Source organism: Chanodichthys erythropterus, chromosome 20, assembly GCF_024489055.1.
Source record: "Chanodichthys erythropterus isolate Z2021 chromosome 20, ASM2448905v1, whole genome shotgun sequence".
NCBI lineage: Eukaryota > Metazoa > Chordata > Actinopteri > Cypriniformes > Xenocyprididae > Chanodichthys > Chanodichthys erythropterus.
The window spans coordinates 24,234,404-24,251,324 of NC_090240.1; the positions used below are offsets into that span (position 1 = coordinate 24,234,404).

General features: G+C 36.7%; 1 protein-coding gene across 13 annotated transcripts in view; it reads right to left on the minus strand.

Annotated features, from left to right (window-relative positions):
* Window positions 1–16,921, minus strand: part of agrn (agrin) — a 259,373-nt gene that overhangs the window by 62,754 nt on the left and 179,698 nt on the right. For 11 of the 13 annotated variants that reach the window (XM_067372232.1, XM_067372231.1, XM_067372229.1 and 8 more), the window contains 2 exons: window positions 11,798–11,998; window positions 10,944–11,144 (listed from right to left, as the gene is read on the minus strand). In XM_067372232.1, the coding sequence (XP_067228333.1) occupies window positions 10,944–11,144; window positions 11,798–11,998 (402 nt within the window). The remainder of the gene's footprint in view (window positions 1–10,943; window positions 11,145–11,797; window positions 11,999–16,921) is intronic. The other 2 variants (XM_067372238.1, XM_067372228.1) reach the window with 1 other exon arrangement.

Genomic DNA, 16,921 nt, shown 5'->3' on the forward strand with positions numbered 1-16,921 from the left:
AAGACAAGCAGACACTGGGGATCTCATGCAAACACATATTTGCATATCAGTATACCGCACATTGTCTTCCAATAAAATAAAATTCAGGGCATATGGAGCAGCAAATATTGAGATTTTCTTCACGTTGGAGTGAAGATTGAAGCAAAGGCACTGCTGGAAGTACAAGATAATGACCAACTATGGAATTACCCAGCAACTAACAAAATAAATTAAGTGAGACACCAGTGTGCCACCAGCGAAGTGTCCCTCACATTTTGATTGGAAGTGAAATAACTGACAATCTGTTATCTAGCACAGGAAATCAATGTGAACGGGTGTTTTACGGCCATCATGCGTGGCGCCAGTGATCATACAACATTATATTGGGTGCAATTAGTCTCAGTGCGAGTTCAAAGTTAGTTTCTCTGTATGAAACCCCGACAGATAAATCTCGATTCTCTCCAGGATCCAAACTTTGGGGATTATGGTGAGGGTTTTTCTTCTGATGAGTCACCTCATTAAACACACTCTTATCTAGCCTATTTAATTAGAATTAAAGTTCATTAGTCAACAAGCTGACTTGCTAGAGATATAAAGCACCCCTCTTTGTAACAGAGCATTACCGTTTGTTATTTTTAATGAAAGTTGCAGAGGAGTGCTGCTCTTGGGCAAAAAAAAAACAAAAAAAAACCAACATAATTTGCCAAGAAAAGCCTAAAAAATTATATATATATATATATATATATGTATATACAGGATGGAATTTGTAGGGGGGGATGGGGGGGATTTCCCCAGGTGATGCTACTCCACAAACCACCATATAAAATACCAAAAAAATATAGAACTGTCCCTTTTCGCCCACAACAAATGGGACACTTTTCAGACGCGCATTCCGACTTCGCCTCAGCGCCAGGCGCAAATCAAACGAGCGCGGAAAAGGTGCAGGTGACGACGAGGGAGCTTCAGTTGAACAACAGTGAACTGCGGTCAGATGAGATGTTCTCAGGCTATGTGGGTAAAATTAACATGACTGTCCAATCAGCCGTTATACTGTGCTCGCGGCACGCACTCAAGAACTGCATGCGCAAATGCGCCGGCGCGCATTGCATAATTACTTTATTATAGCTTAAATAAAGCGCAAAAGAAACTACAAGCAATGACGGTCGTTGTTCTATTGTAAGTTAAGTCATGAAATATGCATTAAAGCTGCCTCAAAACTGTGCATCTATGTATTTGTTGACATGGTTTTAAAGCTATTGTTATCCAATATGTTGGCCTTAAAACGTCTTAAAAATGCACATATGTACACCAGAGGGCACGCCCCCATATCCCCCTAACAAACAACATTTTCTGACCTCGGTAATTATGAAACCCTGCGTACGGCCCAGCTTATATTCTATCTAATGAAATCTGAGGTAAATGTGTATTTCTACAAATGTGCGTACTTTTGGACTAAAAGTTTGTATGTGTATGCACTGTGATCAAAAATTAATGGGACCAAACGCAACTAAATGTAAAGGTTTGTGTCTCATTATTCTATTAATAACTACTGATTGATTTTACATTTCTATCAGAAATAAAAAATTATTAGTGTCATTATAGATAGTGTTGCAAATATCTAAGCTATCTAGTACTTCAAATCTCAAGGTTAAATCAGAAGATTTTTTGTAAAAATGTTTCTGTAACAGAATATAGTATATAGCTCCACTGTGGTTAAAAAAAAAAGAAAAAAAAAAAGACTTTTCAAAACATCCCCCCCTCTGTTTTTTTTCACAAATCGCACCCTGTATATATATATATATATATATATATATATATATATATATATATATATATATATATATATATATATATATATATATATATATATATATAGTGTCTGGTACAATACTGTGATGTCTTTGATTTATCTTCATTTGGAGGATTTTCTCTACAAACACTCATATACATTTATTTGCAATTAATTAGTCAGCATATCATTTGCATAAGGCAAACACAAATTCCGCATGTCGATCGATTTGATTAATAAGGAAAAAGCAGATGCTTGTGGACGCTCTTTCCCACGTCTCCATTGCGATTTAAACATGCTCTTTTCTTCACATGCAAAGCTGGGTAGGGCAACCCTGTGCGCCCTGATGGGAAAATCGATTGTGTATAGGTGGAAATGCCACTTAGCATAAAACGTCTTCTTAAACGGATTATGGAGCTGGTCACAGTAAAAGCTAGGGGTTGGCCAGCACTGATACGTCTTATCAAAAATTCACACTGACAGCCTTGCAGGGTCGATACTCATGGAGGCCATTCAATTCATTAGCCCCAGCCTGGAAACAATGAAAGCACTCAAGCCTGAAACCCTGGCCACACTGATACAGAGAGCTAACGCGCTCACTGTGTAGACTTCAGGTTTCTGCTTCAGAGCATTAGCGATCCGACACTGTGATGAAGAGATTCGGTATTTTGCTTAATGTAAGCTGAGCTGAATTTATGCCTTAGGGCAACGTCCTGTTAAAATAAGCCAATAGACTCCAAGGGGAAAGAATGCAGCATTTGACTATGATTATTGCAATCTTTCTCTTTTTTGCCACCAATTTTATTATAACAGCAAACCGTTACAAGCTGCCTAAAGCACAGTCTGTTTCAAACTACACGTACTTTAACACCAAATACATTTAATAATGTTATTAATAATTATAGTAATAATAACAATATTATTACTATATATTCAGTTTGAATAAGGGCTGCACAATATATATTGCAATTTATCGCAAAATTTTATCGCACGTGATTTGGCAGGCTGCGATTATTCCATGCGCAGCTTGTCAGAGCTGTACGGCTCTGTGATCAGTAGTAAATGCTTCTCCATCTGAGAGCCAGTGGGCGCTCTTGCGCAGAAACTGAAAGTATTAGTGATGGGAAGTTAGGTTCTTTTCCGCGTATCGGTTCTTTCGGACAGTTCAATTCAATAAACCGGTTGACAAAAAGGTTCACCGGTTCTTTTACACACCAATGTAATGACGTCATCCGCGATGAAGTCATCTATCGCGGGCCGGGATGAAAAAACACTTAACACGTTAAAATATATAAAGTCAGAAATCATAACATCAGTCGACTAAAAAACATCATTATAATATAAAGCGTTTTTTACAATTTAGTTTTGTATCTAAAGCATCCAAACACATATACAGGCAGTGATGTGCAAACTAAGTTTTAAAGTTATAAAGTGAATAAATTGGTCTTCAGCGCAGAAACCATGATTTTCTTACATTACAATTTATTTGTAATTAAATAAACTTACGTTTTGCCAGATTGGACCCAGTCAACAGTCTAACTGTTGTTGGTTTATTTCGAGAAGAAGTGTCAGGCATGTCAAAAAGTGAGTAACTTTAGTAATTTGTGGTTTAGTGTTTGCTTACTGGAGATGCGAACTGTTTCGAACAATTCAGTCCGATTTGGTGAACTGGTTCGATCAGTTCACTGAAAAGAACCGGATAAAAAGAACGATTAAAAAAACAAAATACAATTGTAGCCTTTGCAATTTTAATGTTATTTATCGTATTGTGCAGCCCTAATATATCTTGAAATGTAATCTAATCCTGTGATCACAAAGCTGAATTTTCAGCATCATTTTATTTATTTATTTATTTATATTTTTAAGCAGGAAAGGATTAAAAACAATTGGGCCTGACTCAGTATAAAACTGCTCTGCAGAACAAATACCATACACACAACAAACTCCAAGACAAGACAACAACAAACACACAAACCGAGAGAAAGAGCAAATGTTATTTTAAATAGTCTTATTGATGTTATAGTTCTGATGTGCTGTGGGATCTCATTCCAGGCTTTAGTGAGCACATGAAAAAAAGATCTCTGTCCATAGCAGTTCCTAAAGGCCGGTAAAGGCAAAAGTCCATTTATAACAATATCAATCTCGTAGTGCGCTCGAACCTTGAGCTGGGTTTTGGAATCAATGCAGTAAGTGTTGCTGAGGTGTGTCCATTTAAGATTTGACAATACAAGTTTATCCCATGGCTTATTTTATAGTTCGGAAATGTCAAGGCATTAGACAAAGATATAAACAATACAGTGGTGAGCCCAGCCTGGGAGCCTGTTTTGGATCTTGTAGGCTATATTATAGAGTCTTGTTACTGGTTCAAGGATTTCATTTGTTGTAAGTGACCAAACAGGTAAACAATACGACAGAGTGGACATCATGATGGCATGAAGATATCTGTTTTAGAGACAGAAAGCGACAAATATGGTCTAATTTTACTATAAACAACTCATTACCACAGTCTTCAGTGTCACATGATCCTACAGAAATCATATGACGATTTAGTGCTCAAAAAACATTTCTTATTATTATCAATGTTGAAAAAAGTTCTTCTGCTTAATATTTTTCTGGAAAAAGCAATGAATTTAAAGTAAAAAAAAAAAGAATTTATTTGAAATCAAAATCTTTTACAACATTAAAGGTCTTTGCTGTCACTTTTGATACATTTAATGCAGTGGGCATGTCTCCCTCATCTAACACACCCAATTCAACTCTTGCAGCAAAGCCACTGGAAGGCAAGCCTGCAAGGTTTAGCCAAGAAAGCGTAACGGCTAAAGCTAACGCTCCGCCCCCCGCGGTATGCAGGGAAGGAGACCGGAGGCTGTTTTTTGAATGGAAGTCAATGGATGAGAGACTTAACTATGCTGATTAAACAGCTTTTGTGGGGAAATAACTAATCATTTAATTAATGGAAGGCCTGTTTGCCAATCTTCAGCATGTTTTACACTAAACAATAGTTTCGTTGGGAACTATATGTAGATTTTAGCTTGATAAAAATGTATTTTTTTTAAGAGAAGACAGACTAGGAATGTTGCGACTGACGTCACTGCCATTACACGATAGGTTGAGAGGTGTCACACGTGATTAAGTTAGCCGTTACTATTTCTCCAATGGTGAGAGATACAGACCCTCTTATCTCCCCATTATATACAATCTTTGTCTTGCAGTCTCTACTAATTAGCTGATGACTTGAATCAGGTGTGTTAGATGAGGGTGACATGCAAAATGTACAGTGGTGCCTCAGGACAGGTTTGAGAACCACTGATTTCTTTCAAAAAAAGAATATAAATAAATAAATAAACATCAGTAGTTTAGAGTTCATTTTCAAAGTGTTTTTCAAAGTCCAAAACAGTAAAATAAGCTCAGTGCTAAAAAAAATCTACTCACAGCTGAGTTTTTGATACACAGCACTGTTTCTTACACATGTAGTGTGAATACTATAAATAATTTATATATATATATATATATATATATATATATATATATATATATATATATACACAATAATATAATTTGAGCATGTAAATAAATGTGCTGCTTATGTGTGCAGTATGAAACAGACCTGATACCAAGAGCGATTCCAGTCGTTTACAGGAGCACAAAGCAGTTTTGCACAGCAAAGACCCATTACCGATTCGACGCACGCTCTCATCCCCTCATCAGTGATACAGTAAATAATACGCTTAAATGAAGGTTTCTAAACTCTGACTCTGATAAGCCTGACCACTGAGCAGCAGCGGCAATCATTTCCATATACGAGGCTCTCCGGGCCACCTAAGCCCAATTGTGCAAGCTAAGCATAAGATGAAAGCATTTACGTTCCCGGTTCTGTTGTGCGTTAGTATCAGAAAAAAAAATGCAGCGTAAAAAGGTGAATAAATAAACCTGGTGGAGTGAGTAGATGCTAGTGAGGGAGGGGGTGCTAATTAGTTACGGTCCTTTGATGTCACCGCCACCCGCGCCGCATACAAACCTTTCAATTAGCGAACAACAAGATGTACACATCAACTGTCCTCAAAGCCCTTTCCCGTCTCTTTAACTCAATCATGTACTTACGGGGTCCATTTAGCCATGCGTTTTCCATTAAGACGGAGAGCTGAAGGAATAAAGAGCGAGCTAGAGTGAAAGCAAAGTGGGTAAACAGACACAGAATAACTTTAGTAGAAAAAAACAGATGGTACCATCAAGAGGTGAAAGGTTTTTCTGACCGATGAGGAGATAGATGACGGGGAAAGGAGAGAGAGATACGGGACAATGGGGAGAAAAAAATGTCAGGCAAGAGAGCTGCGAGGACAGTGACCTTCAGACTTTAATGCTAGTTTGTTGCAGGTGGCTGGGATGCCTTACTGTGAATGCATAACTCCAATGAAAACACACACACACACACACACACACACACACACACACACACACACACACACACACACACACACACACACACACACACACACACACACACACACACACACACACACACAGGCCTTCTAAATGTCACACTTCACTTTGGCGCACACACATACCTCCTCTACCTCTCTCTTCTTCAGTCTCCTTTTTCATTTCTCCCCTTGAGAGTCAACATTCACATTCATCACATGTTGTTGACCTCTGTATCTCAAAGTATGGGTGCACACACACACACACAGACACACACACAGACACAGACACAGACACACACCCAAACACACACACCCCTTTGGCCCTCATAATCGGCTAGATGGATAGTTGTACTATACTGTAATACATCCCCAATTACTTCACAGTGACATAAAATTAAGGAATATTGTGATTATTTTTATGTAGTTTTTTGGCTATTTGGTTTGAAAAAATGCCTCATGATTTTATAAACTTTTAATGTCTCTTGAGAGCATTAAAAGAATAGCTCACTCAAAAAAAGAAAAAGAAAAAAAGAAAAGAAAATTCTGCCACCATTTACGCACTCTTGTGTCAATCCAAACCTATATTACTTTCTTTTTTCCTGAAGAACACAAAGGAAGATATTTGGGAAAATGTTGTTTTTTGATTCATTTAGGTCAATGTGTTCAAACAGTTTCAATGAGTATTCTATTTTATTGTTCACGCAAATCTCTTGCATATTAATGTTTTATTTTTCAATATATGTAGGTAAATATAACGGTTTATCACTATTTATTTTATTTTGTGAAATATAAAGAAAGATTAAAGAAAGAAAAAAAAAACTTTGAAAAGATGCCTGGATAATTGAATTAGGATATTTATTTATTGGCTAAAATGGCTTGAAACAAAACATTAAATTAAAAAAAAAGTAACCCAGGAAGAAACTAGCTGTAGTCTCTACCAGCTGTTTGTTTAAGTCCTTAAACAGAGAATACTTAAAAGAACTTTAAATTTCCATTGAACTTTGAGCATTGTAACTTTGCAGACATTGTTTATGCTCTAACAGCAACATTTCACACTTACTGAAGTTAAAAAAGTGAAATCATAATCAACCACCCCTTTAAGCTATAAATCCCAGCGCTAGTTGGTTGTTTTCTGTTTACCTGTGATTTGTCTCCCTGTAGATGGGCATTACTGAAACTGGACAGTACCTTAGAGTAACTGTAATGCTGCCAACATAAAGAGCAATAGGGCATCCTGACAGCCTGCAGAAGTTTTTTTATGAGAAGATACTTGTGTGTAATGGATGACTACACACTCTCTCCTGTTTGCCCTCTCGCAAACTCTCTTCCTGTGGGTGATCCAGAGCCTGTACCAATGGTTTATACACTATTATGTTGCTATTTCCAATGCATAATCCTATTTAGTAAACGTATATTCAATTAAAAGCAGGCCGCGGCCCTAAGGTGATGCTCGGCTCCCTCATATCGCTTTGTCTGTGTCTACAATGAGGCTGACTTCAGACTAGCAGAGTGTGAAATTAAATAGGTGATAAATTCACTGCTATGGCCAGATGCAGGGAACACTGTCATTTTTCATTACCTCCAAATAAAAGAGTGAAAGAACACTGCCATTTTTTTCTTATGACTAATGAACATGAGTATTGAAGGCAGGTCTAAACAAATGAATAAAGCCTCTCTGTGTAAATAAACAGCCCCTTTGGCCCCTTTAAGAAAATGTTTTACTTTGACACTATATTTTATGCCTATAAACACAAAATCATACCAGCCATCACACAAAAGAAGCAAGGTGTTTGAAAGCTAAATGTAAGATAGACAAATCAGCTCTGTCTTCATCAAGCTAATAGCCTGTTCACTAATCTTCTACATACAAAGACCTGCCAGGCATCACTACTGTAGAGAATAAACTGACAAAGCAGGTGTCACTGGCCTCTGGGTAGGATCTATTGACCAGACTCAGATCCCTGCAACCTTTAACTGCAACTCCTCCACAGCTTACAGAGCTGGAAAGAAAGGTCTAATGAGACTTAGAAGGGAAAACAGCATGTGTTTTTTACAGCCGAAAAGCCTGCTGGGAATGACATAAGTCAGATATTACCATCACGAGTGACTATACAGTCAATTGTTGGGGTATGTTGTAGTATTTAAATAAAACTAAAATAAAAGAAACTAGACACACTTACTACCTTGACTACATTTTCAGTAGTGTGACAGTAGATCAAACAAAGAAGTGTTAAAAGTAGAAGTGAGGTGGTTCAGAAATGACAACCTCCTTTTTTTTTTTTGCATAATACTAAAAAATATTTAGCATTATTTAGCATTCTTTTTTAATGATTAATAGAAAAATTATTTAGTCAATAAATCAGTAAATAGAGTATATATAAATAATAATAAATTATTTTGGAAAGAAGTCTCTTATGCTCACTAAGGCTACAATTGTTTGATTAAAAAAATACAGTAAAAACAGTAATAATGTGAAATATTGTTACAATTTAATTTGTTTTCTACTTTAATATATTTTAACATGTATTTTATTCCTGTAATGGTAAAGCTGTAAATAATTATTCCTGTATAAAGTGTCACATGATCTCTCAGAAATCATTCTAATATGCTGCTGTATTTTTTAGGTTTCTTTTATAAATAGAAAGTGCAAAAGAACAGCATTTATTTGAAACAGATATTTTGTAACATTATAACTGTTCTTACTATCACTTTTAATCAATGTAATGTATCCATATGTGTATGTATATATATATATATATATATATATATATATATATATATATATATATATATATATATATATATCAAATAAATATAGTAAACAATAGACCCCTTAATCGCCTACGTCACTGTGACGTCACCGCTCTAGCTGGAGGCAAAACATAAATAAGAACTCATAGCAGGCGCGCTAAAAGTTTGAGGTTTTGACTTTAAAATGTCGTCTTGTTGTGTTTTTGGCTGCCAGAATAGAAGGAACAGGACTTTTGATCCAAAACTATAGTTTTACCAGATCCCGGCAGACATTCCTTCACAGAATGGAGTGCAATGCAGCATACAGACTGGACGGAGACGATCATAAGTAATGCTTGTGTGCATATGCATATGTAATGGTGTGTTGGTTTTATCTAGTACAAATCAGCAAGTTTCTGTTTTATAGGTGAAAAGTCAGCAACTTTCAGCACACTAGCTAGCTTAAATGTTAAACAAACATACAGCGAGAGATGTGTGTGCCATCCTTTGAATGGTCTCTTAAAATAATCCACATTGCTAGCCATAATCATAGTTAGCCCAGCGCTAGGTTACATTAGACAATAAGCCTTGACAAAATTCCCCGAACCTCCTGAAAGTATGTTGTCTAGGAAACATCCAAAACTTAAGTTAATTTACAAAAATAGCTGTCAGGGTCCCGCAGAGTCAGTGAATGTACATATTCGGACAGTTCTGAACCTTCTTCTGCATCTATGTTTAATAAATCCCTCCTAAAACATGCTAGCTTACGCTTGTCAACATTGAGTCCAGTGTCTCTTTTTGCCTCCAGCTAAGCCCCGCCCACCAGGAAATGTTGCAATGTTTACAAACTTTTAAGGGGTCTATAGGATGAAAACGACAAATTATTGTCATGGTTTTTGCCACAAAATACGTTTTATTGTGTCCTGAAAGCGCATACTCTCTCCCGCTCTCTCTCTCTTTCAAACGTACACACATACTGTATAGTACGCATGGGCGACATTTGACTCTCGAGTTAGGGGGGGCAAGAATTTTTTATTTTTTATTTTTTTGCAGGTAAACATCTTTTTGTACCTGCATCAGCAAATTATTTGCGGAAGTTTTAAGCAAACAAGTTTATATATATATATTAACCGCTCCAAATTGTAGTGGACGAGCTGACGGCTCACATTGGGAAAAATTATGGGGGGGCAACTGCCCCCCCTTGCCCCCCCCTAATGCCGCCCATGATAGTACGGACATACACACGCACAGAAACATTTGTCAGCGCTGCTCTGATGAATTACTCAGTAAAATAGTATAGCAACTTAAAAGTTACATGACATTTCTCACCAGCGAATTAATAATAACTGTGCAGTTCTTGAGGTAGATAAACGTATAGTTTCGCTATTAGTAGAGACACTGCTGCTGTTAGAGACACACAGACTCAGGTAGGCTAATTCACATATGCTTATTCTCTCTCTCTCTCTCTCTCTCTCTCTCAACTGCGTTAATAACTGTATCAACTGTATTATTCTGCTATCAAGGCTCAAGCCTCTGTTACTAGTTCTGAAATGACGTTTTGGAATTAGCAACAGAGGCTTGGGATGAGATGTGTAAGAAATTAGTCACACACAAAATTGTTTTAAAGACAAAAACCTGACAAATTCTCGAAATACAACATCGGAACAGTGTCTTGAGGTGTGGTAACCGTAGTATAATTCTTAGAAAATAATGCGCGCAACAGTCAAGGGTCAATATATATATATATATTTTTTTTAAAGCAGTTTCTCAAACACTGATACTGTACAAAGAAAAAGGGACCTAGAGCGAAAACACAGAGAACACAAGGTGCATACTGATGCTCGCATTTCATGCTTCACATATGATGGGTCACTTAGTGCACTTGATGCAAGGAGGTTAAATTGGCCGCAATAAACTGTTTGAAGTGAATGCATTAACCCAGCTAGCCCTCAGTACAACACTGAAAATCAACAAATAACAGGGAGTTCAGTTATCTTATCACAGACACGAACACACAAACCTACCTTCATCACAGACGCCAGGTTTGGCCACCTCAATCTTCCTCTGTTTCTTGCAGACGGCCAGACGCAGCTCACAGTCATTGTTGTAGGTGGTGCCATCGCTGCCACACAAGAGTTTCACCGGCTGACCCGTGCATTGTTGACACTCACACTTGTTCTGCACACACCGCGCTCCCCAGCTACACACAGTGCTGCCACAGATTTCTGATCACACACACACACACACACACAAAACACATACACAAATCACAGGATAGGATAGTTGAGACACAAGGAGACACAAGAAACGTGTTCATACCCGCAATAAACCTCCTCTTGAAACTCCAACTGCATTCACATGGGGTTCAGCTATGTAAAATCAATGTAAAATCATGTATCATGCATAACATGATTTGGAAAGAGTGCTAAAACAGTTTCTTGAGTTTTGTCAAGAAAACTGCACAGCAAAACATTTTCTTAATCAGTATTTTGTCTTGTTTCCCAGTAAAGCATAATTAAACAATTTAAAACAGCATATTTCACTTGAGAAGTAAAACTGCACAAGAAATTAAGACTTTTTCAAGAGAGCATATTTTGAATTAAGTTTATTTTTCTTATTAAATTAGCTAATTTTTTTTTCTTGCTTAAAGCATAAATCTAAAATATGGGATTTATGCATAAACAAACAAGATAAATTATCAGAAATCTTACACAATTTAGTAAATTGATCTTGTTTTAAGGATGTTTTTTTTTTTTTTTTACTGGAATAAACGGGAACAAAAATACTAGAGAAAATGATTTTTTGCAGCAGACGCAGACTGATGAGTGAACATGTATGAAGGTGATGGATGAACTGATTGGCGTTTTTGTGTACTCACTGCATTCTCCATGGGCCACCACTCTGAGATCCAGCTGCTTAGTGCAGGCTTTCACGTTCAGCTTGCACTCGTTGTCGTATGTCAACCCGTCGCTGCCGCACACGGGCTGCCGTGTTTCCAAACACCCTTTGGGGCACACGCATCGGCCAGTCTGAGCATCGCAGATCGCGCCAAACGAGCAGTTGGTGCAGGACTCATCTGCTGAAAAGGAAGTGTGACGTCAAAGGAGAGATTCAGGCTACAGATTCACACCATCGCTCACTGGGATCAGCCTCAGCTGCCCGACCGCCTGTCCGCTTTATTAAAATCTCTGCAAAGTCTGTGCTGAAGCATTCTTCCATTGTACAGATGGGAGCAACACTGCTCTGTTTACATGCAGTCACAGTAAAGCATCTTATAACACCATCAATTTCAATTGCCTTTGGACACAGTTACAATCCCCTTGACATGACATTGTATTTAATTGACCAGACGTCAATATTTACACCCACACACACAGACAATAACAAAATATATATTATTCTAAATTACTGGTTAATTATTATTAAATGTAATTATATTAAATATTATATATAGTTCACATATATGGGTCAATGAAGTGACGGGTAATTTTTTTTTTTTTATCCAAAGGCCTTAATAATAATAAAAAACAAAGATATGACATCCAAAGTATGTAAGGTAGTACAACTAGATCTCTTTCATTGAATCCAAAAGGTTTTAATTATATTTTGCTACATATAAAGTTATTTTAAAGATTTTGACATGTCAAAAGGTCATTCAGTTTAACCGTCCAAAGGCCAATACAGCCATTTCCTTTGTGATTAAAATATCTTAAAATGTAATAAATGTATATATATTTTTTTTTATTCTGGCATGATTTAATAACATCATAAATCAACATAGTGCAATATGTTATTAAGATTATGTGTAGAAGTCGTTGTTTTGTTATGAGAAAGAATGAATTTCATTTATGTCATTTGGAGTAACCAATATAAATAGACCATTTTGGATCAAGTCATGCGGTCAATATCATGTGACAGTATGTGACATCATTCAGAAGCCTGCAAAGGACCACATGGTCATGAAGCAAAGTAACTAACTCTCTCTAAACTATCTGAAAAATTCATGTTTTCACTTGATCATACGCATGTCCCGAAAGGGCTGAAACATCAGGTCATTCGGTACAACCACTATAAAACATGGAAAATGTTGTAATATTTTAAAAAACTTGTACTAAATATAAAATGTTTGATTGTCCTTTAGCTAACTAGCTAACTTTTTTGGTGACAAATTATGTATGTATATATATATATATATAAAATGGTTTAAATGGTAATTGTATTATTAATAATTATTATTATACAGAGCATATATATATATATATATATATATATATATATATATATATATATATATATATATATATGCTCTGTATAATAATAATTATTAATAATACAATTACCATTTAAACCATTTTAGAATAACAAAATTTAAAAGAATAATCTTATGTATTAAACAATATGCATAATATAATTGCAATATGTAATTCAATTATTAATTGAAGTTATTATTTTTAATATTATATATTTTTTCTTATTACACAATTCCGGTATGATTCAGAGGGCAAGATTAATGGTTTATTTAGGTTTTTATTTTTTAATAATTACAGTTAATGTGTTAAATTGACATCCCTAGTTCTTAAATATCTGACTATAATTTCAAAGAGCTCAATTAATCAGTAAAACAACTGGAAGGGAGGAAGCACGTCCGATGACAATTACACCTGGGGGATTGCATTAGAGCAACTGCTATCACATTCAATTAGTGCTGGGGTAATAACAGCACCTGATTTAGTGTTAATGGAGAGAGGTCCTCATGCATAAATCTCTGGTCTTTCTTCTACCAACCTGTTTATTGCACATTAATAAAGTGACCTCACCTCGGCTCAGAATCTACGCTCAGTCAACCTCAGGGACCGCGCTCGGCCGACTTATTAAAAGCAGCTGCGGCATGCTGCCCAGTGGCTGCCCAAGAGCGGTTCGTCGTGACAGTCCAATGCAGGCCGATAAATCACATTCTCGTGGCTGCTGGTATTCTCCTTTATCAGCATGTGTGATAAAGGCATTTCTTTATCAGTTGCAACATGTTTCCATGCTTTCACAGCCTCAGCAGTGGGGAGAGCAATAGATACGGCAGTCCGTTACATATAAACAACGATCCAGCATACAGAGCTGGACCCGAGATACGAGTACAGACAGAGGCCTTTAGGGCAGAGCTTAGCCTTATGGGAAACAAGAGAATCTGTCCATTCGATCCCAGAAAAATTGTCATCATTTACTCTCCCTCACATCATTCCATAACTGTATGACTTTCTTTCTTATATAAAACACAAAGAAAATGTTGGGAAAGCTACTTTTACATTACAATATTGTGTTAATTTAAATTACTTTTTGTCATCTGGGGCGTGCTTGCTTTTTTTAAATAACAACAACAAAAAAGTTATATTTTTGGCAAATGTTAAGGCCCTTTCACACCCCAAAAGTGAAAAAAAAAAAGTCTCAGCCGCATTCCTCTGAAGGAAATGCAAATTCACGCTTGTACAGTAGAGGGCGCAGCTCAAACAAACCTTTCAGATGTGCAGCCATTCTGCATAAAAAAAAAAAGAGGAGGATACAGGACAAGGAAGTTCAACACTCTTATTTCTAAATCTAAAGTAATTTTTGCTTATTAGTATGGTTGAATTGGATCATTGAAGGTCAGCAGCAAAGACCTTGGTTAATAAAGTGAGATTAAATACATAAAGTATATTTGTGTAATTTAATATATTTAATTATTACAGGATTGCATTTCATTGTTTTTATTCATTTTGAGGAATACTGAATATTTTCGTGCAAGTGAGATGAGTAAATGCATGTTCACATTTAGTGTAGAAGTACAATAACCGTCATGTTTACACAGCGCTCACAACACCTCTGCACTTACCCCATTTCTCTCAACATGAGGACATGAGAAGTGTCAGTCAATAAATGTGAAAAAGTAACTTATGTTACTATTTGAAAAAGTAACTAAGATATTTTGTTGTAAACTGAAAAAGTAATCCGTTACTTAACTAGTTACTTGAAAAAAGTAATCTGATTATGTAACCAGTTACTTGTAATGCGTTATCCCCAACACTGCCTATAAACATGCTAGAATGGATGATTTTCAGTGAATAATGATTCAGATGCTCAGAATTCTCTTTGTCTTTTATAATGAAAAGAGAGGCCAAGATTTTATTTTAAAAAAAACTTGTATTTGGAATATGATGACAAAAATTTCATTTTTGGGTGAACAATTCCTCTAAAGGTGAGTGGTAACTGCTCTCTTTTGCCAGGAGAAAGGAAGGAACGTTGTTAATGTCAGGTACAGAGCAGCACTTTTTGTGAATAGCCGTAAAAAATTCCCTGGCGATTGGTGCTTGGGCAAGGGCACCTGCTCTATTAGTCTGCTCCATCTCCTCCTAGTTTTTATTTACTGCCCTCTCACTCCTTCCACAGCCTGATGATTTTTCTTCCGCTTCCAGCTCAGTGTCTTGCAGGTAACCTATATTCCCCAACTGAGGCTAGTAACATTTCAATCACCAGTAAAAAGTGCTTATTTGCTGCTGACTCGTTGGCTGTTCTTTCATTTCCTTGCATATAAATATATACGTATTGGTTCTCGGAGGGGCAGATATCAAATACTCCATTACAACAGCACGCTTCCCTGTGGCTGCACGACAAGGTCAGCCGCCACTCAAATGTGAGGGAAAAAATCAGAATAATAAACAATGTCTGTCATATCTCTATCAGACTGCACCTGAACTATAAAGATAAGGGCATTTATGAGTCTCCCCTCTATGCGGAGTGAAGAAAATGAAATGAAATTTGGCCACGAGTACATCATACTCCCACTCATGTGGGTGCATTGCTACCGACAGCGACCCACATACAAGCTTTCACGAACGAATACACACAAACACAGCTGGGGTCTTAGTGAGGCAGAGGCTGTGGTCTGAATGGGCCCGGATAATTAACGGTTATAATAATAGAATTCACTTGTGGTGGAGAGCATGGCTGTGTACACAGAACTAAATGAACAACATTTCCTTCCATGTGGTTAGCTGTTTGCAGATGCTCTTTATTGCCCCTTTCCATTGACACCTGCTACAGTGAGGGTCCGGACCCGTCAACATTGCTGCGATGCTGTAATGGCTTTTTAAAACTACAATGATTATTTCAGCTAGAACAACCAGGTCAATCCTGCTGAATGTGTTTAAGCTTGTTTATGGAACACTACTGCTGTTTTTTAGATGGTCAAAGATGGTTTATCATCGCTAAATCGCTTGTCCAACATGATCTAGAAGGTCTAAACCAATCTCACCATCACAGTTCAGCTGATCAACCATCCAGACCAGCTAATAAATCCATGGTTTTTAATAAAAAGCTTTTTTTTTTTTCTTAAATGTTAACAATTTATTTTCACTATAGAAATTCTTATGACTTTTTGAAGCTTATTACATTAAAGGGTTAGTTCACCCAAAAATGAAATTTCTCTCATTAATTATTCACCCTCATGTCGTTCCACACCTGTAAGATCTTAGTTCATCTTTGGAACACAAATTAAGATATTTTTTATGAAATTAGAAGAGAGGTACACGTATATGACTTGTCCATAGGCAGCAATATAATCAACACTTTCAAGGTCCAGAAAGGTACTAAAGACATCATTAAAACAGTCAACGTGACTGCAACCTTAATTTTATGAAGCGACAAGAATACTTTTTGTGCGCAAAAACAAAACATAAATGACAACTTTATTCAACAATATCTCATTCTCATATGTTGTTTACGCCCAACACTTCCGGTTTTTACGTCAGAATGCCAACTCATTATTGGCCGCCTCCTGTGTCAGCATCACACGCAGGCATCGTTCTGCTCACATGATCAGCTTTGGCCAATAATGAGCCGGCATTCGAATGTAAACACGGAAGCCTTCACTGTGCTTACTGCGTCACCTGCGTAAGGATAATGTAAGGAAGAGAAGAGATTGTTGAATAAAGTTTTTGTTTCATTTTTGTGCATTTTTGTGTATTCTCGTCGCTTT